Raw genomic sequence first — 27,754 nt, forward strand, 5'->3', positions numbered from 1 at the left:
TACTCATTTTGAAATTTTTCAACTCACTCAAAATTACATACTTGGTGGTAGTAACCATCTGCATTAAATCAATTAGTGGTAAGTAGCAGCTTCTCTCCACATGACAAAGTTTTCAATAATTCCATCTCTTTCACTCTTTGATTTTGCTTTCAGTGAAAGCTCCATACCTTGAGGTTGATCTTCTGATGGTGGTCCAACAACAACAAAACACGAAGGTCCAGTAATCTTTCTTGGTTCAACCATATTTGCAGCCTTCAAAACTGTGCTTTGAAGACCTTTCCAGATATTTCTAATCTTTCCAATAGGCAAGGAATTGTTGTAATCATTATCCTTAGTACCAATCTTCCATTCAAGTTTATACAAATCCTGGGAAGCCCTCCATGAAAATTCTTCTCTTGACTTTCCGTCCAAAACTATCTTAAGCTTGCCACCATTTCTTAAGAAGTCTTTAGTCTCTTTTGGTAAGTCTTGTACACCATTTGGATATGGCTCAACGTTCCAGTGAGTAATATCAAAATCAAATTCATTGCAAAGAACTGACAAAGTTTGGTAGTCACCAGAAGACAAAGCTGTACTCACACTACTAACAAAGTCCTTTCTATTTCCTTTTACTTTTGATGCTGAATTCTCCAAAGCATTTCTGAAGTCATCATTCACAATTCCTGGAACTAAATCAGAAGCAAATTTACTTAAGAATGAAATATACTGGCATATTAAAGCAGTAGAATCAATATCAGAAGCAAAAATTGTCATAACCTTACTCATGACATTAATAGTTTCTGAATTTGCTATTGATTCAATGCATAAGTTCTCAGAAAGTAAATAAGCCATAATACCAAATCCAGCTCTCATTAAACGCAGATGTCTACCATTCTCCTCCTTGTGAATTGCAGTATTCACAGATTTTACGATTGCATTACAATCATTTAAATCTAATTGACAAACCTGATATCCTTTTGGTGCATCAGCAGCACTGTAATCTGAATCTGGACTTCCTGAATAAAGAAGTCCAAGTAATACACGGATAGCTTCAACTAGAACCAGAGTCTGTTCAGAACTGTTCTTAATAGATTCGCATATTGATTGGGTTCCACCAATACTAAGGAAGTCCAAAGCATTGCTTGGATCACTCATACAACGACGAAGGAGTCTGAAGGCTGCAATCTTAAGATCTGAACTTCCTTCTTTCCCTTCTACAATACCAATAATAACTCTATAAATCCCAGCAGAAACCAAATAATCCATTTGCTCAGGAACTGTGGTCTGGTAAGATAACAGGTGAATTGCAGAAGTCATCAATCCAGTATCATAATCATTCTTAAGTAACTGTTTGATAACTATATCAGTCCCACCAGCTTTGAAGAAATTAGTTGCATTACTTGGACTTCTGCAAAGCATAGAGAGAACATCAAAACATAATCTTTTAATATCTGAATCATCTCCCGGAGCTTCTGTGACCAATTTCAAAAGCGGTTCAATTAGAATATTGAATGAAGCCAGTTGTCCAGCTTCATTCTCAGATGCAATATTACATAAGGTACGCAATTCCATTAATATTGTTTCCTTTGGTAAATTACCAGAAACCTCTAATAAGTGGTTGAAAACATTCTCAATATGATTTGAAGCATATACTGCGATATTTGGAGTATATAAACACATATTTGCCACAGCTTTAAGTACTGACATAAAAGCTCTGGTTGCGATTCTTTCTTGTTCTCCATTATAAGAGTTCAAGAAATTGACAATTACTCCAGGGATTCCTGACGATCCAAGCTCTTTTTTAGTCTCATCTTTCTTATACCCAAGATTTACTATCAAAACACCCAAAGAGTTAATTACATCCCAATAACCAATGTAAGAATTGAAAAGAGTCTTAATTATCTCTGGACCTTTAGACTTGGTGAAAATTTGTTTGTTATTTGAATGTTGGATAGTCAAGTTTGCCAAAGCTAAACAACCATTTGTTACTGTTGGAGATATTTGTTCTGGAGGCATTTTAACTGAAGCTTTAAGTAGTTCACATATTGAATCAATTCCACCATTTTCTCCAATTTCTGATTTGATATTTGGAATAATTGCCAAAGAACCTAACAAATATAAAACATCTGGAAGAACACCAATATCATTCTTTGCTTTAATAATTGTAATTAATCTCTTTAAGACATTGGCATTTAATAAAGCACTAACAAATTCATCGGATACAATTCTCCTTAAAGCTCTAAAGACGTGTCTCAAGATATTTAAAGAGTAATGTTTGTTATCATAAGCTTCCCAAATTGATAGTAATATATCGAGCATTGAAGTACCTATGAAAAGTTGTCTACTAACTGCAATCTTTTCAACAAGTTGGATACGTACAATCATTAACTCTTCCTTCTTTGGATCATCCATTGCACTCCCGTGTATTTCTTGGATTAAATCACAACATATTTGTGCAGTACCTGGAGCAGTTGCACATTGGATTGCAGCTTTATCAGATTTAGCAACATCAATAAGAGCACTTGCCATAGCTTGCTTTGTTTCACAATCCTGATTTTGAATATTTAATAACATAGTCTTTGGCCATTGATGCTCTACCAGATATTCAACATCCTCAGGGATAGATGATATAATTTGAGTAGCCATACATCCAAATTTAAAATCTATTGAAGTTGGTCCATCCATTTTTTGAGTAACAAATTGAGCCATAGTCTCAACAAGATATTCCATCTTTTCAGCAACCAATGTTGATTCTGTGATACTCAAAGAGAGTCCCTCAGCCTCTCTACGTTTGAACATATCATGAACAACCTTTAGAGAGAGTTCAGCTGGGATATCTGAAGCCATAGTATTTATTATTTCCTCAACTTTTGCTTTTAAGCCTTGGCCAAATTCATCCCCATAATAATCACCAAGTTGACTTATTGCATTAAGGATATCATCAGTATTTTGATTTTGGGACATCTCTACACCCATACCTTGAATCTGAGCAAGACTGAGCATTAAATCACTTACTGCATCAGCTGCATATGGATCAGCTGCTACTACTGGTAATGCAGAAGTTGCAAGAAGTGGAAGTACAGAGTTATAAGTTAAAGATGCAGCATTTTCGTTTACTTTAAGCATTGGAGTTAAAGCTTTGGCTGTCTCACGGATAACATCTGGTGAGGTTGGGTAAGCTTGCATCATAGATAGGATTTCAGCTGGAGAATCAATACCTTGGATCTTACCATTCTCAGATGCCTCAGTAGCTGAACCAATCAATTTTGAAATTGCTACAGCTACAGCTTCACGCCTTTGTTCAGAAAGTGATTGATCATCATCGTAAGCTCTGCATCTCCTAATTTGTCTTGAAACAAGAGACTTATCTTCAAATGTATTTCCAGCAGAAATTAGCTTTGTCATCAAATCACATAGAGCTGAATCTCTAATATCAGCTTTACTTGATCCTTCAGTAAGTCCCTGTAATTCATTAAGACCATTCATTGAACAAATATAAGAAGGATCTACTCCAGCATTAACTACAAGATTACCAATCAGTTTCATCCCCTCAACAGCAACAGTATCGTTCTTACGATGTTTCTTGATTGTGGAAATAATTGCTGATATGTCTCCCATTGGAGTTTGTGCAACATATTGAGCTCCTGTTGGATCTTCTGCTAAAATTCTCATGAATTCGTAAACTTTAGCAGTAACCTCAGGATCACTTTGGTATTTATCTAATATCTCTCCAACATGATTTAAAAAGGTACCATTATTACATCTCTCAAGAACATAGTTTCTTGTGTATGGGTTATTTAAACATCCACTAAGCACTCTAACTCCAGAACATACATATCTTTTAGAAGCTACAGCTTTACCAGAAGTATCTTCTAAATTATCTTCAATATGTTGCATCATTCCAGAAGTAGCTACAGCCCAAGATCCAAATGAATCCTCTGAATTATCAAAAGCTCTATCTGTAATTCTTTGTGTTAAAACTGCAATTGAAGATAACAATCTAACATCTGTTGGGTATTCCGCTGCTGCTGCAACTAAGGATTGTAAACAAGCTTCAGTATACTGAAGTGCATCCTCAGGATTTTCTGGCTGAGATGCAACAAATACAGCAAGTTGACGACATAATTGATCAAGATCTCTCGCACAGTCTGGACCTTTTTCTTGTTGTGTATTGATTATACTTACCATAAGGCTCTTAATGGTTTCATCAGCTCCACATTTTGAAAGAACCTCACCACATTTTGAGATTACAGCAGGATTATCATTATGTATCATCATAACATTTTGCATAAGCTCAATAATAGCACATTCTCTTAAAATATTGTTATCTGCTGAATTGGTCAAATTGTTAAGTAAAATAAGAAGATCTTCCACTGCTTCTTCATCATTTTTTTGAGCATCCAAAGCTCTAAGAACTACTTCTACACATCTATGAAGATCTTGTTCAAAGTATGCTCTAATATCAACATAATTACCAATGGAATTAAGAACTCTACAAGCTGCTCTAATCTGTGGTGTTTCTGATGGATATTTATCAACAACTCCAAATGCTGCAACAATACTTCCAACATCAGTAGTAATTTGGATTATAGAGGTATCGTGACTACTAATTAAATCATTAATGGCATTAAGACATTTAATTCTAACCTCAGCCTTTGAACTCTCATTTACAGTATTTACAAGCCTGGTAAGTAAATTATTGAAAGATGGTTCAGCTAATAAAATTTCAACTCTTTTTGGAGAAGTTGCCATGGCTGCTATAGCAGAACAAGCTGATCCAAGAATCTTTTCGTTATCTTGGAAATTATCCAAACTGGTACAAATTAGCTGTACAGCTCCATTTTCAAAACATTTCTCAGCTGCTTTGATATCAAACTTAACAATATTAGCAACTGCTACTAAGTTATCCACTAATCCTGTTTCAATTTCTTCATTTAAAGAACACTGAGCAAGATTTCTGTACATATTTAATAAAGAAACAGTAACATTATTCTTAACAAGAGCAACTTTTCCTGGTCTGGAAGCAGTTAAAAGAGAACAAAGGGTGGAACAAGCACAAAGAATATTCTGAGCTACAATTCCATGCTCAACAGAATTCAGTTTAGAACTTGCTAGTTCTTCAATTCTTGGGATTAAACCTGGAACACCCTCAGAAATAGTAAATTTGGATCCTTCTGGAGTAACAGCAAGTTCATTACATGTTATAATGGCTTGAAGAATAGTCTTTAAATCTCCTGAATCAAGAGAAATCTTAATTTCACCAACTTTTTCAGATATAATCTTTTTAACTTCTCCAATAGGTACTAATGCTAAGGCTAAAGGAGCTATAATCAATCTGAGTTCAGAACTTCTGTTATGAAGTCTCATTGCTCCTTGTACAATTTCAATAGCACCAGACTTACGTAAGATTTCAATAGAATCTGGAGAATATTTAACCAAAAGAGATAAAAGTGTGAAACCTGCAATTTGGCACTCTAAAAGTACTTTTGTACGTTGAAGGAATGCAAGACAAACTTTAATAACTCCATTATCTATTTCTGCTCTAACTCCACTTTCTGTTTCAGCAATAATACAAAAAGATTTAATACATTGGAGCTGAACAACTCTGTTTTCAATATACTTTCTGATTGTTGATACGAGAGCATTAACAACATTAACAACAGTTTCATCATTTCCAATACGTTGTACTTCTATTAAACTTCTAACTGCTTTCATATTTTCAATAACAGGATTATCATTAGTATTCTTTTCAGCAAAAGTCTTCATTTGTGGAAGTGTGGATATATCTAAAAGTTGAACTATAGTGGGTCCAAGATCTCCCTGAGCTTCAGATATTTTTAGGGTACTCACAGTTTGAAAAGCTGCAGAAATGAGTTTTTCTTGACCTTCAAATGGATTTTCTGAAATCCATTTACGTACATATCCAAGAATATCATCACATATATTTAAACTAGAGAATAAAGGAGCTAAAGATGATACTTTACATAAACCTGCAATAGCAGCTAAGTCTTTATATGCTGCATTTGGATCAGATAATGCAACTTTTGGTAAGTTATTAGTATGAAGAGTAACATCCTTATCAGTGGCAATTATTTCCAATATATTTAATCCTGCTTCTTTAATATAATCATTAGAATTATGAACAAGCATTGCTTCTAATACAGCATTAACCATTTCTCCTTGGCTTAAGTAAACAGAACTATCAGAAACAGCAGAAAGTTTTTCAACTAATTGAATAGCAGTTGTAACAAGTACTTCATCATTAACATTTTCAAGTATAGATTTTTCTATACCAGAGATACCTCCAAATTCTGATATAGGCTGCAAAGTTTTAATAAAAGGAGCTAAATGATTCAAAGCTCCTAAAGAAGCAGATTGGTATGCTGTATCATCACAGTAATAATTCAAACATGTTGCAACAATTTCAACACTTTGTACACTAATAAGAGCTTCAGCAAGAGGAGCATGTTGAGAGGCAATTGACAAAAGATCTGCAGCACATTTTGTGAAATCTTTATCATTTTCAACATTTGAATAAAAAAGTTGTAAGAGATCTCCCATAATAGATGCAGCAGCTACAGCAGTGGTCTCTCTTACAAATAATGGATATAGGGATTGACATACAGCTGTAGATATTTCAAGATTGTTGATACATGTTGTGAATGCTGAACAAATTGCATCAATACCTCCAATTTCAATTAATGTATCAACATTAGAAGGATTTGAAGCAACTCTAGCAAGAACACGTAAAGATCCGATAATAATACGGCTTGATTTAGCAGTATGTAATTCATCTCCACTTTGAGAGTATTCAGCAACACCTTGATTAAGTGCTTCAACAACCATGGAAATACCTCCTTGTCTAACAATTTCATCAGCAAAAGATGAGACATAAGCCATAGCTGAAAGCATAGTTAAAGCATCATCTTTTTGAGTAATATCAGAATTGGGTGACTTAATAACAACCAAACATTCCATAAGTTTTTGAGGATTCATTAACAACTCTAAACAGGCACCTCCTTTTTCTGTGATACCTCTTCTACTACGATATAAATCAATAATATGTACAACAGCTTTAAGTGCATCTTCTGGTACATCACCATAACTAGCACATAACTTAACAATTTCAAGACAATTTTCTATTAAGGTTGCAGATTCATTGTCAGACTTAGTCCAACTATGAGCAAAATTAAGAGTTTTTGATCCAATTCCTGCCTGAACCAATGCAGCAACTCCACTTTCTCGGTGAGCAATAGCACAAATTGCACCAGTTACCTTAACAAGTTCACTACTACCTAGGTACTTGCTTTCATAGAATTTTCCAAGACAGTTTGCAGCAGTAGTAGAATCTAGTGCACCAATACAAAAGAGATTTTCAATAGTGGTACAAATAGAAGCCAAAGTAGAAGAGTCATTAGATTCTACAAGTCCATTAACTGCCATTGCGACAGTATTAGATCCTCCCCTTGTAATAAACATGTTGGTTAACTCAGTATCTTGAGATTCTTTCATAAACTCAGAAATACCAAACATAATTCTGACACAATTGGTTGAGATATCTTCATCATCTGGGAATTGTTGTAATGCTTCACTCATGATTTCTAATATACCTCTTTGCATTGCATCCAAGGAATTCTCCTTATATAGCAATGTTGGAGGTACACATAAATCACTAAGTGATCTGAGGGAAAACAGCAACATTCTCTTGAATTTCTTGTGCTGATTTGCAGAGGATATAGCGGTTGCTACACCATTATCAGGTGCTCTTTGCACTAAAGATGAAGAAGTTAATAGTAAGTGGAATAATAAATAAAGATGGATGAAAATGATATATACAATGGGCAAAAGAATAGAGAAATAATAATTGAAATTGAAGAAATTGCTCTCAATTATGTGATTATTAATTCTTAAAGCAACTTTCTCTTCTACTTGCATATCGGTACCGAACACTTGGAATGCCGGTATGGAAACAAAAAGAATATGTTACCATTGGAGCGTGGGATATATATATATATATATTTAAATACAAATTTTCCAAATGAGAGAAATAACTGCAGAATGTGTTAATCTTCCAAAAAATAGTAATTTAAGATGGATTTGTGTATTTATATTGGTTAATAATTAAATTGGCCGAAAATTACTATTTATTTTGGAATTTGATTAACATTTAAAAGGCAGATTCAATTAAATAACTCGGATTTTATGTTTTTTTTAAATGAGAATTGCTCTAAGAATAATATCTCCATTTTTTTTTTAGATCACCAATACCCATTATATATACCAATTTTTTGTAATAAAACTTACTTTTGTTAATAGCCATGGTTATATATTATAGCCATAAATATTTCCTATATAAATCCTTTCAAACTTAACTTATAAAGCAATCAAAATGTGAGGAAATAAATACAAATGTATATATTTCTATGTAAATATATGTTAAATATTTTTACACAGGTTTTTAGAATAAACTTGAGAAGCAAACTTAATTATTTCTTTGTTTACTTTTTCTTGGAAATTGTCCAATGGCTTAAGAATAAGTGAATAGAGATATATACTAATATATTTCAGAATATTGAATAAATAAATATATAATATTGTTATTTAGGATCTCGGCTTTTCCTGAATAAACAGTATTTATATAAATATTTAAAAAAAAACTATTTTAATCTTCTCTTTCTTGTTAGAGAGTTATTGGATTGGTAGATAATTATATTAAAGTACGTTTTTATTATGGGATAATTTTCTTTGCCGTATAAAAATAGATTCTTAACCTCGTTAAAAAAGATTGAATTATGCACGCACGCGGTAGTAAGCGGAAATGTTTAAAAAATGAAAAGGCATGCATGCCGGTATGCATGTAATAGGCGGGACAATGACAGTGCATGCAAATTTATTATTTGATAAAATCGTGTATGTTTGGACAAAATATGTAATTTGCAGAGATATTTTAAGAGTTTGTTTGGAATTTATGGCGGTATTGATTATAATTTCCTGTTGGTGCACTATTGGAATGCTCTTATAGAGTTCTCGTTATATTAAGCTCTGGGCAGTATAGCCTGATTTTTTTTGATTTTCTTTTTTAAATTATGCATTAAAGTTGTGATTTTGCTTAGATAATTGTGGAAATGTGCATTTTTTTAGTTATTTTTTTAAAATAATTTTTCATTATACATTTTTTCCTTAATGTATTATATCTAATCTTTGTTCCTTTCACAATAGAAAATTCTGTTGAGTAAATTTACGATGTTTCCTTCTTAATGATAAACTAAATAAATTTCTGAGTTTAAACTGATTTTTACTATCAAGAAAAAAATTATAAAAAAAAGAAAGTAAGAGGAAGAAAAAAATGAGCTGGTTAATCTTGATCTCTTTTAAAATCTGATGAATAGAAAAGATAATAATTTTAATAAGTGGAAAAACTTAATAAAAATTGTTGCTTTTTTGCTTTAAAATATGGATAAAAAAATGATTACGTGTAACACAGTTTTTCATATACCGGCATGCAAGTATGAAAGTGGATGCAAGCAGATTTGCATGTAATCAAAAGAAAAGAGCGATTGCATGTGGACAGACTTCAGGTGATTGAGAGATAATAAGAATGAAGGAATGAATATTGGGTAAGTTTAGTAAGTTAAAAATATAATAAGGGAGTTTATTTTCTCTAGCTAGAAGATTTTTACTAAGTAGAAAAAGCATAGTGAGAATTGATGAGTCTCAACTAAACAAGTAATAAAGTTAAGTTGGATCGGAATAGGGAAAAGTACAATCCCAGGGATCTTGCAAGTAATAAGTATTAAAATGGCTCATAAACATTTTTCTTTTCAAATAAGGTTAAAACTGGATCTGACATTACTCTAAAAAAAATTCAGAGTATTTTATTAATTCTTTTGTGAGAAATGAATATCAATCATAATGGCAATTTATTACAAATGGTAAAATAATAAATCTGTGACCATTCAGGTTCCTTCCCAATACTTCCCAAATCAGCTCAAACGAAACTTATAATGAGGACTTGGGTGAGCCAGTTTCGGACTTGAAGCTCAACTCGGATAAACTTGGCTTAATTCAGCTCAATTCAATTCATTAATTTTTTATTCAATCTAGTATTTATGCTCACTTCAATTTCATTTTGATAATGAATTATTTAAATCAGTTAATATTGTACTTGGAATATAACTGGAGTAAATAGTTTTGACTTTCTCCATCTACAGCACAGACATAGTCACTAACAACTGAGCGTGGATGTTTAAAGTGATCATTTACTCTAATTCTAGCAGTTGGAGGTACTACACCCAAACACTTTGACATTGTATTAACAAGGGAGTTAAAGTGATTAACATCAGAAAATCTGATTTTGGTTGTGGAAATATTATGGAATGGATCTGCGAATAAGACCTTATTTATGGATTTCTGCAAAGTGTTTTCATTTTCGGAGATGATCTCAACATGATGCTTGGCAACTGGCACACGACAAGTATTCAATGAGAAAATTTTTGGATTATTGAAGCCAAAAATATGCTTCAAATCTCTGAACAATATTAAGTATAATTGAGGATTATGCTTTGCAAGTTGTAATACAAAGCTGTATGAAGAGTTTCTGATCAAATTATGGATAGAATTCTCACTATCAAATACTTCACCAATAACTTTCCATCTTTTCTCATTCTTCGGGATTTGTATTCTTCTAAATGAGTTATCACCATCTTTTCTCAATAAAGAGTCTGGGAAGATGTTGAATGCTACCATATTGGATTGATGGAAGCTTTCAGCAGATTCACCTTGAGTTCTATGAGTGAAGCAGTTTAAAGTGAGTAAACCATAATAAATTACGTGGAGCTCTTCTCCTTGTTTAATTGGAGAATCAGACTCTTCAATTTCATATTGATCATCTTCTGGTGTATTTCCATGAATGCTAGGGATCTCATCTGTCAAATCAGTTTGTTCGTGATTATTCATTGAAAAGCGATGGGTTATTTTTTTGTTTGCAAAATGCAAAAGAGAAATTGGAATATCACCATTAGAAAGTCTGACCTGGCGTTCTTTGGCCCTAATCCATCTTTCTAAGTCCTCAAGCTTATCATCCTTCCTCGAAATCTCTTCTAAAGATTCTAATGGAGCTGGTAAAACCACATGGGTCTCAGCATGGTCTGAATTCCAAAACTTCTCGGCCCATGCCTCAACAATCTCCTTGTGGGAAGCAGTTAAACGGTGAACTTCTTCATCTGAAAGTAAAAGGTTCAAAAATTCATAAGAATAATCGTGAGATAATGTCTCAGAACCAGAATAAATCTCACTGACCTTCCAAATATTACCTTCTAAGTATAACTTGGCTCTGAATTGGAATAGTGGGGAAATTTGTTGCTCAAGAATAGTTGGGATATTTTCTGGTAAATCGAAAAAGTTGATTTTGTGGTTCTTCTTCATGAATCTCTCGAAGGTTTTAACTCTTGCTGTAGCAGTGTTTGAAAAATCAACCTTGGAAGAAGCTGTAAGCTCAATGGATACAGGCGAAGAAACACTTCTGGATACAACTGGGTACATCTGAACAAATTTCTCTTTAAGAAGTTGCTCAGTTTTCTCCTTTCTGATACTTTCAAATATTAAATGCCAAGCAGTCTCAGTACCAATCATTGAAGAAGCAATTGTCTCACATCTTCCCTTTTTAGAATTGTTTCTAATAGATTCTTCTAAACCTGAATAGTAGCTAGAGTCTCTAGCTGGGTATTGATTAAAAATGTTCCCTCTGTATGATAATTCAACAAATTCAGTCTTGGAATAAGAGTACTTATTTAACCTGGAAATTGGCCTCTGGCAAGCACTCTCACAATATTTTTGACGGTAATCCTCGTCATCAAATGCACTTTCCTCTTCACTATTTTTGAATATTAAAATAGCTGGAGATTTACTACCAACAGACATAGCAGATTTTGGAATACGGTTTACATTCAAAAAGATCTCGTCAAATGACGAAACCATATCAATCATAGAATGATCCCCACTTGGCCTGTCCAGTGATGAAAGGGACTTCAAGTCAAATTCCGAATTCCATAATGCTATTGTTCCCGTTCTATATTCAGAAACTGCACCATTTAATGATCTCAATTTTGGCTGATTATCAGAAAATTCCACGATACCTTCCTTTCCTGAAGAATTTAAAAGTATCGGTTTAATATCCGCAAAATATTCAACAGAGTCCAAACTCATCTTCCCATTTTCAAAAATATATTGTGAAACTGAACAGTAACATTGGCATATAAAACCATTTTCATTTGATAAAACCCTCCCTGACATGAGGGAGAATATACTGAAAAGTAATGCAAGTCCATACATCTCGTTATTTCTTTCCTTGACTCTAATGCATCAAAACTATAAAGACTTTGTTATTATTTTTTTACTATCGTTTAAATCCCTTCTTTTCAAGTCCTTAAATTCTTCTTGTTAAATCTGTTTAAAAATTACGAAGACATAATGATACCCAATTCTCCCGCCTTTGACAAAATATATCATTTAGTAATTTCCAATGAAATTTTTTACCTATATTAGAGTTTAGGCGGCAAATTCTACAAAAAATGTTACCTCTAGTACTAAAAATAATATTGCTTATTGGTCTAAATAGCTGTTATATTTCTTGGAGAGTAAATGAATTCAATTTTAGAAAATAAATCTTGATATATATTTTAAAGGGGAAATTAAAAGTTAAAAAGTAATGTATAAACTTTAGATGATATAAAATAATACGGAAATGGACTTTTTACTTACTTTCCAAAATGTAAAAACTGTTTAATAAGAAACTTTTTTTTTGAATTACTTAGAGGTTTAGAAATATGACATGTTTTAGTGTTTTGTATTCACTAGCATTTTTCTAAAAATTAATAAAGATCATTTTTTAGATTAAACTACCCTCTTTGAATTTTCTTATTTAGCTTCATCTAGTTGTGTCTCTTCTATAGAAGTTTCTACAACCTTTCCCTGACTTATCATTTGGATTTCATGCCCTCATTCATATCTATCACTTTGCATTCACCATTAAGTCATGGCCAGTGCAAATATAAATAATGAAATATCCTAGATCTCAATATATTATCCTTATATCCATTCCACATGCTGTACCTAACTAAAAAAATCTATTAGGTCAGGCTTAACAAATCCAGAGCTAAAATGATTTTCTTGACTAAATAAGAACCAATAAGAAGAAAACTCCTAGTTATGTTTGTTTCCTGTAATTTAAAAACCCTAGAATCTACCTGTAAATCCTCCCAAATTGTTTTATTTCATTATATACATAATTGTGGTTTCCTTTCTAATTTCTTGTTTTTTACCCCACTTGTATATATTTAAATTTAAATAATAAATAGTTTAGGCGGGAAAAGCTAAAAGCTAGTTTGGGTATTAAGTGTGAAGGCAAATTAAACACATAAGGAGGTGGGTAGATTTATAGGACATTGTAAGAACTAAAGTGTTTAAGAATTGGAGTTAAATGTTTGGATAATAAACGTATAGATATTTATTGAATCAAATCCGAAAATAAACAAAATGATGGAAATAGCCAAGTATGGAGAGTCTCGAGATTCAATTGAGATTGAAAGTCCAAAAGGAAGATTGAGAATGATTGGAATTAAGAATAATGAATATATGGGGAATATGGATGGAGAGTTTGACGAGCTAAATCATGAAATTTATGAATTTATTCACCAATGTTTGAATACTGATGATTCAGATCTGTTATTTCCAACTTTTGAGGAGCAGTTACAGAGTACTTGTATTAGTAATGGGAGTGAAGCTGTTGGGGCTGAGAATAAATATATAGATGCAAACACTCTCCAGGAAAATGGGGAATCTTTTAAATTCGGATTTGAAAGCGAAAACAGTTCCCAGTGTGTGAATCTTAAACAAAATGAGAATGCTGCAAATAGTATGAGTGGGTTTTCTGTTACATTTGAGAATACCTTTGATTTCAATGGGATATTACTCAAGGCTTCGTTTCTTGGAAAGACTGAGGTAATTAAGTCATGCTTAGATAATGGAGCTGACGTCCTCTATACTGACAAAGTTGGACGCACTGCATTGCATTATGCATCTGCTTGTGGGTGGCTTCCAACAATGAAGCTACTTCTCAAGTATAATTGTGATATAAATCGCAGGGATCACAAGCAGTGGACAGCTCTTCATATTGCAGTTTCAAAGAAATTCCCAGAAATTGTGGAGTTACTACTTTCTTCTGGAGCAGACTTAAACTTGGGTCTTCCACATACATGTGCACCATGTAGAGGAGGCCCAATTTCTAGTAAAGCCATTCACTTTGCTGCAATTAGAGGAAATCGTATGATCACAGAGACACTTATAAAGTATGGTGCAGATATTAATGACAAAGATGAAGATGGGAAGACTCCTTTGCATTACGCAAGCTTCAGGCCCAATTCAGATTACATAAAGTGGTTAATTGAGAAAGGAGCTGATGTAAATGGAAAGGACAAGTATGGTAGGACTCCTCTCCATGTCGCATCTTTATCGGGAAATCTTGAAATTACCAAGATTCTTGTGGATAATGGTTCTCAAATTCAACTTAGGGATATTTGGGACATGTCTCCTTTAAGCCTTGCATCAACTAGAGAACATCCTGAAATGGTTGCTTATTTGGAGTTGATTTCTGGCGAGAAAGCTTCTGAAATCTCCGTTATTAGAGGATTTGAACTAGATGCCATGGAGTCAATCGTATTAAACACTATAATCACAGGGTTACAGGAGCCAAAAAAGGAATTCTTAGCTAGAGTCATAAAGACTCTTGGAGCGCAAAGAAGCCTTCAACTTTATGAAAATGCTATGAAGATTGAGAATTCAGGCGGACTATTGACGGCAGACAGGTCAAGAAAAAAAACTATTGGAGGAGTTTTTTGCCACCTTCTTAAGCAGCTTGTTTCTGAAAACAAAATTACCATGCAAGAATGGAACTACATTAGGCAAGAAGAGAAAGAGAGAATTAACGCTAAAAATATTCTAAAACGTAATAATAGAAGAAGTCAGGTCTAGATAGGTTACTATTTGATTCCACCTACCCAATGTTTCTATTATCTTTATAAATGCTCGGATTTTTGTATGTTTTGGCGCCACGGATTTCCCCACATAGTCTTCAAATTTTTTTTGGTATATTTGGAGGTAGTAATGAGATCGTCGGCTTATTTTCTTGAGGTCTGTTTCATTTCAGGGGATTTCCAATCATGAAAATTGAAAGGATTTAGTAAAGCAATATAAATTGTACTTTTTTTTTCTATTTATTTTATTTAAATCGGATAGTTAAGGTGATTAAATTGTGTCATTTTTTTTTAAAGATTTTTGGGTAATATATAACTTTACTCTTTATGTGAGGACGGGCATCAGTTAGCACTCGTGGCGCAATGGATAGCGCGTAGCCCTCCTAAGGCTGAGGTTGAGGGTTCGAGTCCCTCCGAGTGCGTTTTTTCCGCTTTTTCAACTTTGAAAAGTGTTGTTAGACTTTTAAACAAACAATTTCTTTGAAATAAATTTAGAAAAAAAATCGGAAAGGCGCCCACCGTTTTTTTTCCCTTAAGAAAAGAAGCGAGTTAACATAGAATGACATAAATCTATAGGAGCTCTGTCTAAAATAATCAGACTGAGTGTTCGGATATTTTTGTTTCGTGGAGTTATCTTCCTCTGACAACTAAGACTTCGAATGATTAAAATACTGAACTTGAATATTACAAGAAGGTAGGGAGAAAATAAGCTAAGAAAATTTATATACAGGAAAGTAAATTGAGACAATAGGAAGTTTCTACATATACTTGCGAAACAGGAATAGAAAATAAAGAGCTTGGGGCGTTCTTTTTTGAGAGTAAAACAGCTCAGGATAACCCTCTAATTCTTAATACATATATTTTTTAAGTTCAAGAATGAGTATTTCAAATAGAGTGCCTGAAATACAACCAATTTTTGAAAGAAATCAAGAGGCCACATTATATTGCGGGAATTTGGAAAACAAAGTCGACGAAGAAATGTTAGCAGAACTATTTTCACAGTGTGGGCCTGTAAAATCAGTCCACATACCTAGAGATAAAGTAACAGGACACCATTCAGGGTTTGGTTTTATTGAGTTTGAATTTGTCTCTGATGTTGAGTACGCACAAAAGGTGATGAACTCAATAAAATTATTTAGTAAGCAAATTAGATGTTGCAAAGCTTCTAACGACAGAAAACCTTTGGACATTGGGGCAAATCTTTATGTTGGAAACTTATCTCCTGAAATAGACGAAAAATTTCTCTTTTATCTTTTTTCCAATTTCGGCAAAATCTTGTCATTAAAGATCGTTGGAAATGATCAAAACGTTCAAAATCCTAAAAATAGCGCTTTCATCAATTTTTCCTCATTCCAAGAATCTGATTCTGCTATTCAAGCACTAAATGGGCAGTTCTTCTGTAACCAACAAATCTCGGTATCATATGCCTTTAAACAAAACTCTAAGAACGAAAAACATGGAAACTATGCCGAAAGGCTATTGGAATCCAAATCTAAGACTAAACCCATGCAAGAATAACCTTCTTATAAGCCCGCCTAACATGTGGTAATTGCATGCATGCATGGCTGCCTCTAAACACCGGTATTTGATTTTTAGAATAGGTTTTAATGTGGACAGAATATTATATTTTGTAGTGTTTATACATAAATGCAGATTGCATGCAGAGAACACGTAAATTGAAAAAAACAAATAAGTGAATGAATGAATAAATATATTATATATATATATAGTTAGTTGGATAGTTAATTAAGTTTTTTTATCTAAAAAATGAAAGTCCTTATTGCGTTTGAAGATTTGTTATGGTGCTTGAGCTTTTCTCCCATCGAAGGCGATGCAATTGGTGAGCCTGAGTTGGCGACCTTCTTCCGAGGAGAAATCTCTGTTCCCAGTTTTTCTTGAAAGGAATTGGATTTTGACTTGGAATTCGAGTCGGAATTCCCGAATTTTAAGCTAAAGCTAAAATAGACAACAACACAAATTAATCCAACCAGGACAGCAAATATCAGCTTAATGTTGTATCTTATGTAGTAAAGAGTAAATCTGGAAATTCCAAAGTATATTAAAAGGTCCGTTAAATTGTGTGAAATGGCTTCACCAGCAACTCCAAGTTCAATTGAAGAAAATAGCAACACTGAGGCAATGAATGATAGAAATATCACTCCTATTATGGGTTTAGAGTTATTCTTGAAGAGGGCTATGAAAGAAATGATGGTGAATACCAATGAATAAAGTAAATACCGTAAAATCATGAAGACCTGATTCCTCACAAATCCTTTTCTAATCCCCGAAAGATCGATTTCTATCCAAAGTTCAATCACTCTATCTTTAGTATTTTTGTCTATATTTATCGGACCCCAACTTTCAGAGTCTTCCAAGGAATTCTGAGCTAAAACTGTGGCTTCTTTCACAAAGTTAATCCAGCTGTAATGTTGTCTGGCTATTTCTATTGCATTTCTAAGAGCGTATTTCAGTGGCCTATGCAGTAAGTTTTTAAGAGCTATCAGGTTCTCTTTTACTAACTGTTCTTTGTCATCCTCTATTACGCTCATCAACTCTCTCAAGGCATCTTTCCAAGACTCTTCGTCTGAACAGTATATACCATTCATCTCTTTAATAACATTATCCTTCAAATTCACAAATGATTCCAGAATTACTGAGTCTGCTATAGGAAGGGTCAGTTTATTCCTTATTGAGATGTTTTGTCTAATAGCAATGGATTGAGCAAAACTGTAAGAGTACTTTCTACAAACTTTCTTCCAAGCAACCATTTTTTTTTCAATAAATTCATCCAGTTCTAATTTAAGTTTCATCCAGTATTTTGCATGAAGGTCAGTTTCATTCATTAAAGTTATGTGGGTATTAAAAATAAGTTTGGAAGAATTCTTTATTTTTTCCAGCTTCTTTTCGAATTCCTCCTTACTGACTTTGTAATAGGAATCATCCACCTCTTCTAAAGTTTTAATTACATCCAAAGCTTTTTCAAAATCATCTAGTAAAATCTTTTCAATTTCTTCCTGGTTTTTCTTTCGAAGTTTTGAAAGAGCTATTTCAATCTTTTCTTGAGTTAATGATCCATCAATACTACAACAAGGACTATTCCTATATGAACTAATATTTGACTCAAAATTTCCGAAGGATTTATTTAAGGCCATTTCTATATCATTCATTGTATTTGCTTCCAAATTTTCTGTGAATTCTACTAACAAAGATTGTGGAATTGGGATTTTCTCATGGAACTGTTCAATCTGGTGGGCTGCATGAGAAATGTGGAGATTAATTACATCGTTGCAGTGAGATCTTATCAGCTCGCAGTTCTTACTTAAAATGGATTTATACAGTTTCTCAAAGTTTGGTTGGACACTTCTTAGCAAACTACCAAAATCAAAGTAGTCAAACTCCGAGATTGATGACCAATATGACTCGATATCTTTCAAAGTTTTATTGTATATTGCATCAGCTTCTATTTCTAGTAGAGGATACACATTCTCATTTAAAAGTTGGTTCTCCAATCTAGTGCCAAAAATGAGTAGTGTATTCTCAACCAAGGTACTTGTTTTGAGATCACTTTTTGCAATCCCAAAATCCAAGGGCTTAAATGAGTTAAAAACGTATGAGTGTTCCGAAAATAGCTCAAGCAAATCTGCAATTTCTGCTCCTGTTAGCCTCCTTTCTTCACCTGAGTTGGCCATAAAGAGATCTGAAAATATGGACCTATAGCTCTTTTTGCCAAATTCAAGATCATGATCATGATCATGATCACGATCTTGAATTGTGTTATGGTACTGGTATTCATTATATTTTTCTTCAGTTCCAAAATATGGAATTTGGTAAAATTCGAATCTCTCAATAAAAGAATCCAGATTTCTAAACATTTTACTTTGGAATGTTTCTGGCCAAACATATTTTTCTAATTTAGACTTAAGCCAATCTTTGTACTTTCTGGAGAACTTCTTTGGATCTTGTTTATCTTTTAAATCCGAATTCTTATGCAAAATCCAAGAAATATTTGTTTTGTGAAGATTTTCAATCAAAAAGATGAGGTTCTTTTTCAAACTCTTTTTATTTGGAACACTTATTTCGTTTAGCTTCCTCACAAATAAGCTCGAAAACATTACTGCCTGGCTGATTAGGAGCCTGATAAAGTCTATTAAGAAAATATCCATTTCATTAATTGAGTTCACAAAAACAGTATCTGAAAGAATAAGGGACAAGATTGCCAATTTAATCGACGAATTGATTCCTCTCCCAATCACCAAAGCTTCTGTATCCAGAAGAATATAGTTTGTGCTATCTGGAGAATTACCCAAAATCGATTCATTTCCATTAATTTGGGCCCACTTAACTCCATCAGATTCATTCTCATCTTCATCTTCAAATGATAATAACTCTCCCAAAATCAATCTTACCAAAGTAGTCTTTCCCGATCTAGCTAGACCCAAGGACGAGACAATTGAGACAGGAGATTCAATTTGCCGAATCCTTTCAATGGAATCAATTGGTATCTTAATATTATTTTCATGATCAATTTCAAAAAGCTTTATATGTTGTTTATCTGAAAATGTTTGGTTATAACTCACTACTGACAAACAAGGAACCGTAATGCAAAAGAAGGCAACAAACAGAAAAAATGGTTCTCTCATTTGTGACTACCTTGCTGTATCTAAGAAAAATTAGACTAAGGGTCTTTTTGACTGAAGGTTTTCTTTATCTCTTTTCCGTGTTTAACCTTGAGTAAAAACAGATCCCAGCTTTAAAACTCTAATTCAATCGAATTTCCACAATTATACAAAGCTAACACACAATTTATGGGTAATCTCACATTAGTAATAATCAAAGATTGATTGAAAATCAAATTCGAGATTCCCTCACTTGATTGGGATATTCTTTTAGAATTTCCAGTATGGCGGGAAAATTCTGGAAAAAGAAAAAATCCATTTCTATATTTATTTTTTTAACAAACTGGGAGAAAACAGAAAGACGAATTTTTGTGGGGGGGTTTAAGATTAATAGACCAAAATTAGAGGAAAACTCGTCTGACTTTACTTTTTAATTTGATGTAATCTTGCAAGTAATGAGCTCGGCAACTGCTAAGAGCTCCATTTCAAGTGGTGGTCTTGAAAAGAGTAATCCCATCAATGATGATACGAGGATTGAGGTAAAGCTCGTACAACAAGGGAATTTAGTTGGGGAGGCATCACTGGAATGGTCTCTTAATTTTTTAACTCGAAATTGTGACTTTTTAAATGAAAGATCAATGTCTCCGCTTTCAATTTATGCAGTACATGTGTGGACAGGATCACAGAATTGTGAATTTGCCAACGAACTTTCTTTTCAAGGAAAGATAAGAAATATGCTGTTTAAGTTATTAATTCATCCAGTTCATGAATTAGTAAACAATTTAAAGACTAATGCTTATTATATTGCAGCTTTAAGTTCCAAAAAACCTTTTGATTTTGACAAAAATATGTCTTCGCATGGGCTTGAAATCCCTTTGATTTCTGGAAATTGTTTTGATGGAGATTTTATTTTGAATCAGATGAGATGGATTTACAAGTTATTTCACAATAAAGGGGAAGAAGCAGGGAGGCTTTCTTTGGAGTCTGAAGAAGATGAGGAATTCTTCAGCAACGTTACTTTTTCAAATAATTTGATAGAATTTAGCAGGATTTTCTGCTCAAAGTTGATTTTTCATTGGCTAACACACCATACTCTCACAAACTTTTTATATAACCCAAATGGCCCAATTTCACTTTTAAGCTTTAACATTTTAATTGAGAAGCTTTCGCCATTTTTTTCTAAATATATTGAGCACTCAAAAGACATGTACTCGGATATTATTGCATTTTCTGATTCAGTTTGGGAAATCTGGAGAAATATGAAGGAAAAAAATACCGATTTGCATTCAGTTGCACATTGTCTCGAAAAATACACCTCAGAAAGCGAAGATTTTATGAAATGCTTGACCAATGTGGTTCTAAAACATTCCCTTGATGAGCTACTTGACAATCTCTCAGAGTTAGTTATTGCAATAAATGACGCACTTCCATGCGCAAATTTACATGCAATGCTACCTTTGGGAACCCGCCTAAACACGTCATTATTGGAGGATTGCCAAAAAAGAGATATTGCTCCGGACGCAGATCCTAAGGAGCCATTTAATTCAATTTTTGAAGTTGCTGGGTTTAAAAGGGCAGTATCGGTTTGTAGAGAGTTTCCGGACTTGTTGAGACCAAAGGCAACATACAGCGAAAAGGTTGTCAAGACGACACAGTTGGTTTTAAATTACTGCTTAAGAAACAAACTGGCAGACTGTAAGTACATAAAGAAGGTAGATCATGACAAAGAAGTGGCTGAAGAAGGTTTTCGTGACATTTTAGAATCGCAAAACGGGACTAGCTCGTGCCAGGAATTAAACTCAAAGAATATAATAGAGGATGCTGTATCGGATGTAAAAAAGACAGTCAGGCAATATTCGACAAGGAGTGTAACAAAGAATGCTCCGAGTAGTTTGAGTAACGAGACAGGGAAAGCTAGTAATGATAAGAATAGCTTAAAGAGGAAGAACGTGTTTAAGGATGATGAGCAGGTAGAGTCTGAGAAATCAAAAGGGTTGAACTTGTATTCAGATGACAAGGGGAAGACTGGGAGAAAAATTTCATTAAGGGGGATCTCTGAAAGCTCTGACTTATCCGAAGACACTACGCCAAAACCAATAGTTTATAAAAAGAAAAAAGACGATGAGCAACAATCTGTTCCAAAAAGAGCATCAGTTAGAAAGAGTTCAACAAGTCCGAATATTGGAATATCAAGACAATATCGCCGCTGGAGTGATGAAGAGACAAACTTGCTCATTGATGGTGTAAACAAGTTTGGACTAGGGAAGTGGAGAGTTATCCTGGCTACTACCAAGTTGACCAACCGTGATGAAGTGGGCCTTAAAGATCGTTGGAGGAACCTCGTCAAAGGTGGTCACGTTACTTGGGACTCTAAAGCCAAAATTTACCGTTCTGTTAAATAATAGTTGTTGGGTTTTATTTCTCATTCCTACTTAGATGAAATTAATTAATTAATTCTTTAATACCTTTTTAATGTGGGCTGGCGCCATATATTTGCATGTTTTAGTTCACGATAATAATTTGTCGCGCCACCGAGATTGCATGCATGCATGCATGCAAAGATGTTCTAAATATAGTTCTTCGAGAAATAGAAGCAATGAGTAGCTGCACATCATTATTAATCTGCAATATTTATGAGCATCTTGAGTAAAAGACTGCATTTATCACAAAATTTTTCATGAGTTAAAATAGAATTAGGGATGCCTCAGAGTTCGACGCTTTGGAACCAACCCTACTCTAGAGAGTTAATAATGGATCATCCGGAAGGGATTGATTGGATTAGTCAGGATGGCTGTTTAGAGAATATTAAAGAGCCCCACTTTGTGGATTACAATGATCCAAACTCAGTGAGTATGGATGATCCATTAGGAAATAACTTTTATGACTGTACAGATCTTGATGATAGCTTCCATAATTACCTGATTAAAGGCTTAATGGGGGAAAATATTGAAGGTGGCTCAAGTTCGAGTAATTTGAACGATATTTCCACCGCGAACAGCAGTAGAGAGCAAAACAATACTAGTGGTAGCATTGGCCACACAATCGACAACATTTGTCATAGTATTAACCACAGCATCGAAGATGTTGGTATTGGGGTGGGAGCTCTAGGGGTGAGTCTGGGAGGAGTAGGAGTAGGGAAGGAATTTGAGAGCATGGGTTGTAGTTATGAAACCCATTCTCATTCCCACCCACTCGTGGATCCAAGCGAGAAGGTTATGAGAGATCAGAATACCTGTTACAAAATGCCTGTGGCTTCAAGCAATTTGGGTATTTCTGGCGATAGTGATGTATTTCTGGGGTCACCTTCAGGCAGTGTAGCCTTGACAACTGCTCCTTCTACTTCGACCTCTTCTTCGTCCTCGTCCTCATCCTCGTCAGCCTCTTCATCCTCGTCTTCATCATCTTCTCCATCATTGCAATTAAATTCAGGACTATCACCAATATCTCTTCCTCCACGAGCTGTTCCTCCCGTAAACATATCTCAGAGTTTGATGACCCCTACTACTGCGGTTTCCTCATCCTCACCCAACCAAATTTCCTTTTCTCAAAATTCAGGGCAAACAGGCTCTAAGCTGGTGGGATTTGATATTTCGTACCAGATAGAAAACACACAAAAAAGAGCTCGGATTGAGCCGGAGGAAAGCATTAGAATCGACATATTCGACGACGGTTTAATGGGATCTGAAATGAAGTTGGGAGATCACCAGATAGTGGACTTGGATTCGAGCAAAGGAAGAAGGTGGAGTAACAATTCTACAACTTCGACAATTTCTTCAAATTTTTCAATAAATACGAATGATGGAGGGTGTGTTAGCCATATTAATGACAATACCAACGATGAGAATCTTGGAATGTTAAACCACGATTTTCAGCAAGATAAGTTTTGCTCTACAGAGAATTTGGGATCTCAAAAACCAAAGATGGTGGATCAAAGTTATGAAATGGGCGTAATTGAGGATGAGAATTACTCAATGGGAAACCAGATGGAAGGGGAATTCTTTATGAACTCGGATAACTACTTAACAGAAGAGGAAAAGCTCAAGTTAAGAAGGCGAGGAAGGAGGAGAAGACCAGGTAAGTTAGTCAATTGTCAACATTTGGGAATATATCTAATTATATATTATTGTATATAGGTGAAATAGAGGCTTGGAAGACCATCATACCTAGAACTACTGTGGATGAAGCTGAACATTTCGTTCAGACAAGCCAGTATAGAATGAGACATGTATATAGGGACCCAAGAGCTGTGAGCTTTGTTTATAGGTAAGTTAAAGATTAAAAATCAATTTTAAGTATACGGAATTTCTAATTTTTAATTATTTATAGGTGTGTACAACATGTGGATTGCCAGTATGAGATGAGGATTTATCTGATATCCCATGAAACTTGTTATGTACAACACAGGGGTTATCATACAGAGGAGAAACAAAAGTATAAAAGACCAGGTAAGTTAATAGCTTAAAAAAGGTGCTTCTGTACCCATTACTTTATTTTATTTGACTTCAAATTTGAAATGATTAATAATCATTATTTCAGGACTCCCACAACACACTTTGCCGCTCATAGATGAGTTAATCAGAAAAGGCCTTCCTCCAAAGTCAGTGATTGACCACGCAATTCAGATATACCCAGAGGTAGCAGACCAATCAAACATCTCAGTACTTTATAGACAAATTACTAACAGACAACAGTATATTAGGAAACGACAGAGAAATTATGTTTGATAAAATTCAACTTTAATTTCTGAAAAAAACTTTCTATATGCCGGTATTAATTATTGCATGCAGAAAGTTTGCATGCAATATGTTTTAATTATAGTCCACATAAAATATATTCAATTTTAGTTTAGAATAAGCTAAGTATTTTGTAATTTTAAAAGTAATTTTAAGTCGTGAAATACATTGATGATAAAACGGGGAGAATCAGATGGAAAAGAAAGAGTTGGAATAAACTGGAAAAAAGAAAAGAGTAAGAGAGATACTCTAAATTAAATGGGCTCATGCTTTCCTTTTAAAGTTGGTTTTTTTCTACTTTTTATAAATATTGGGAAATTAGTTATGCAGTTTGTTTGGCGCGCAAATTCCTCACAGAATTAAAAAAAATATAGTGGAAGGATAATGAAGATAATAATAAATTAAAAGTGGAAATAAAAATAAAGTTAGTAGGAAAGGTTAAGTAGAGACTTAGGTATATTTACATGGGATTTTTTGGGTTAAAGGTACAAGGGTCGGTTTTGTGGCCAGGCGGAGTTAATATTAAAGGCCTGGTGGTTTGCCTCTTAATAGCATTGCTGCTTGTGGTGGAACAAGTCGGGGTAAGTTGAGATAAATCCATTTACATTTGCTTTTTCTTCCTTGTTTAGAAGCTGGAGGAAGAAGAGTGTGAAATTGGGGGAGCAATTAAGTTTTACTGATTTTCATTCTTTCTTTTTTTGCCTTGAATAAATGATTAGTCTGAGAACTTTCATGTTTTCTCCTTCGAAGATGATGAACAAAAAACGGGAAACCCGTATGTATTTGACAACCTCACCCTTTCAGATCCCGAACATGGAATGAATTCCCCATTTGGAATGGTTCCCTCCAATGAACGAGCGCATGCAAATCAACAAAATACTGACATTGATTTGCATGTGGACAATTCAAATGGGCACATACAAAAATTCGAGCATACGAATTTGCCTGGCCTGGACGAGGTGAGTGATTTTGTAAACGGTTTTAAAGAAGAAGCTAAGAGAGAAAATGAGGATCAAAGCGGGAGTATCTATTATAAAAGGGACGAGGAACAGTATATGAATATAGAACAGGGTGAAGAAGTCGGCGATACAGAAGGCTTCCAGAACATTAACCCTGAGGCTGATTATTACGAGGCGGTAAAAGAAGATAACACTAGTATTTTAGAAAAGATTAAAGAAGTAGGTTTAGATATTGTAGGCCAGGGGGAGAGCGAACCGGAAGTAACGAAGAAGTCAGAGACTGAGATAAAGATAGAGACTAAAAATGAGGCAAAAGCTGGAAAAGAGGAGAGGAAACACAACATACCTCTAGAGACCGAAAAACCGAGAGGTGAGGCCAAGATAATGGAGGAGAAAGCATCTCAAGAGAAAACCAAAATGCCTGGGATTGGGTTCTTGGGAAGACCAGGAATAACAACTGAGGGAATTGGTGGGGAAAACAAAAAGGGAAATGAGACCGAGAAGATTGAGAGTGAAAGTAAGGGAAGGGAAGAAAGCAAAGTTATTGAGGATGCGGAGGTCCAGTCTGAGAAAATTAAGATCAAAGCTGAAGACACTAGAAAAAAAAAGCATATTAAAGCTATTCCAAGCCTAGAACATGAATCTAAGAAAGCAGATCAAGTTCAGGCTACTTCCTTAGCCATAAACTCTGCTTCCATAACCACAGCTACAGCTAATACTACTGAGTCAGTTTCTTCAGATATTTCTAACTCAACAACAAAAACTAATCTATACGCAAACGGCAACGATACCTTGCCGAGGGGAGAGGCTGAGGATCTTGAAAAGGCAAAGGAATTTCCTAAGGAGATCTTAGAGGAAAGTACTGGCTCAAAAGGGAATGCGACAGTAGTGGATCCAGCATCTAATACTAAGGGCAAACCAAAGTCACTAAAGAAGGCATCATCTCCTTTAGGCAAAGACAAAACCAAAAAAAAGCTTAATAAGACTGAGGAGACGGCCCTAAAAAAGGTTCCTAAGGAGGCAAGCAAAGGAGAAAGTTCAGAATTACCTAAGCCAGGACGTCTAGGATCTAGTAGAGGAGATTTCCCTAGATCTGCCAAAGCTGAGAAGCCTAAACAAGAAAAAGTTTTGAAGTTACCTTTAACAGAAAAAAAGGAATCTGAAACAACTTTAAAAGACAGATATAAATGTTTGAATGTGAATACGAGTATTTTAGATCCTTTAATTCAGACTTGCCCCACAGGATTGGAGCATGAAGGGCTGAAGAGCATGAGAGGCCGGGCTGGAAAAGAGAATCAAAAGCAAACAAAGGAGCCTAAGCAAAATGTAAAGCCTTTGAAGAATCCCAAAACTAATCGAAAGAACTTTCCTCATCCTATTTGGCTGGAAATTGTCGAGGCCTTGAACAAAATATGTACCAAATTTGAAAATGATGGTAATTTAATTTCAAAAAAGATACCAGCTAAAGATACCCAAATTTCTAAAAGCAGCATCAGCAGTAAATTAAATAATAATGCCACTACTTCTACTACCACAAAGACTAGTCAAGCTGGGGAAACAAAATCTTTGCCCATACCTGCAAGGAAACTAGATACCAGGAGTCTGACTAGTACCGAAAAGGAGAAAAGCCCTGAACATGAATCTAAACCAATAAAACCGCAACAACACGATACGAAGAGAGAAGGTGGAAAGAAGTCTAATGAAATAATAAGCTGGGGAGGAGTTGTTCGAATGATGGAGCTACTGAGTATTCCTGATACATATATTCGAGGAACTGCTAAAAGGGCACTCAAATTTAACATATACATTTACAAGTTATATACAAACATATATAAGGGGCGAATTTTAAGAAGAGCACAGAAGATTCTCTTTCGTATTCCTATAATAAATAAGTCTCAAATTATCAGGGATAAACATTTCCTGGGAGCTTACACAGTTTTTGGGTCCTTGTTGTCTGTACTGTTACTCCTTGTTATTACAGGTTTTCACAGGAGGCTTTGCATTGAGAATTCTGAAAATGGCCTGGAAGAGGCAGAAACTATTAAGAAACTTGGACTAGTGGGAGGTAAAATTAAGATGCTAAACAGCCATATATCTAATTCGGATAGAGGAGTTGAGAAGGTGGTGTTTTCAGAGGATCCCACCTCTATTTGCAACAAGATCTTGGAAAGCAGATCATTAGATACAAAGATTCAAAGTGGTATTGACCATTCTGAGGAGAGAACAGATTCCAAAAACTTGACTTCTATCCTGGATTTAACTGCGAAACTGGAGGAGAATAATGAGATTTTGCTCCATCTCTCAAATGGATTGGCCAAATGTGCTCAGTCTCTCACAATTTAGGTATACTCAAAATATATTGAAATTTAGTAGAGACTCTTTTCTAAGAGTTTTATGGATTTAAAGCTTTTTAGTATATTAGAAAGTAGACGTGTATT

At 34.4% G+C, this 27,754-nt stretch overlaps 7 protein-coding genes across 7 annotated transcripts; 4 read left to right on the forward strand and 3 right to left on the reverse strand.

Annotated features, from left to right (window-relative positions):
- Positions 1-72: 72 nt before the first annotated feature.
- On the reverse strand, positions 73-7,680 carry cubi_02577 (uncharacterized protein; the record flags this gene model as incomplete). The annotated part of the gene is made up of 1 exon (XM_029019588.1): positions 73-7,680. The coding sequence occupies one exon, from the start codon at positions 7,678-7,680 to the stop codon at positions 73-75; it is 7,608 nt and encodes a 2,535-aa protein (XP_028874708.1).
- Positions 7,681-10,128: 2,448 nt separating this feature from the next.
- Positions 10,129-12,309, reverse strand: cubi_02578 (uncharacterized protein; the record flags this gene model as incomplete). Its single annotated transcript, XM_029019589.1, has 1 exon — positions 10,129-12,309. The coding sequence occupies one exon, from the start codon at positions 12,307-12,309 to the stop codon at positions 10,129-10,131; it is 2,181 nt and encodes a 726-aa protein (XP_028874709.1).
- Positions 12,310-13,512: 1,203 nt separating this feature from the next.
- cubi_02579 (ankyrin-repeat protein) lies at positions 13,513-15,006 on the forward strand (the record flags this gene model as incomplete). The annotated part of the gene is made up of 1 exon (XM_029019590.1): positions 13,513-15,006. The coding sequence occupies one exon, from the start codon at positions 13,513-13,515 to the stop codon at positions 15,004-15,006; it is 1,494 nt and encodes a 497-aa protein (XP_028874710.1).
- An 878-nt stretch (positions 15,007-15,884) lies between these two features.
- On the forward strand, positions 15,885-16,526 carry cubi_02580 (U2 RRM domain-containing protein; the record flags this gene model as incomplete). The annotated part of the gene is made up of 1 exon (XM_029019591.1): positions 15,885-16,526. The coding sequence occupies one exon, from the start codon at positions 15,885-15,887 to the stop codon at positions 16,524-16,526; it is 642 nt and encodes a 213-aa protein (XP_028874711.1).
- A 242-nt stretch (positions 16,527-16,768) lies between these two features.
- On the reverse strand, positions 16,769-19,648 carry cubi_02581 (uncharacterized protein; the record flags this gene model as incomplete). The annotated part of the gene is made up of 1 exon (XM_029019592.1): positions 16,769-19,648. One exon carries the CDS (start codon positions 19,646-19,648, stop codon positions 16,769-16,771), a length of 2,880 nt encoding a protein of 959 aa, XP_028874712.1.
- Positions 19,649-20,079: 431 nt separating this feature from the next.
- On the forward strand, positions 20,080-22,026 carry cubi_02582 (telomeric DNA binding protein; the record flags this gene model as incomplete). The annotated part of the gene is made up of 1 exon (XM_029019593.1): positions 20,080-22,026. One exon carries the CDS (start codon positions 20,080-20,082, stop codon positions 22,024-22,026), a length of 1,947 nt encoding a protein of 648 aa, XP_028874713.1.
- A 297-nt stretch (positions 22,027-22,323) lies between these two features.
- cubi_02583 (uncharacterized protein) lies at positions 22,324-27,659 on the forward strand (the record flags this gene model as incomplete). Its single annotated transcript, XM_029019594.1, has 6 exons — positions 22,324-23,698; positions 23,758-23,887; positions 23,951-24,069; positions 24,191-24,314; positions 24,886-24,938; positions 25,162-27,659. The coding sequence occupies 6 exons, from the start codon at positions 22,324-22,326 to the stop codon at positions 27,657-27,659; spliced, it is 4,299 nt and encodes a 1,432-aa protein (XP_028874714.1).
- Between the last annotated feature and the right edge of the window lie 95 nt (positions 27,660-27,754).

Source organism: Cryptosporidium ubiquitum (genome assembly GCF_001865345.1).
Source record: "Cryptosporidium ubiquitum isolate 39726 chromosome Unknown contig_13, whole genome shotgun sequence".
Taxonomy (NCBI): Eukaryota; Apicomplexa; class Conoidasida; order Eucoccidiorida; family Cryptosporidiidae; genus Cryptosporidium; species Cryptosporidium ubiquitum.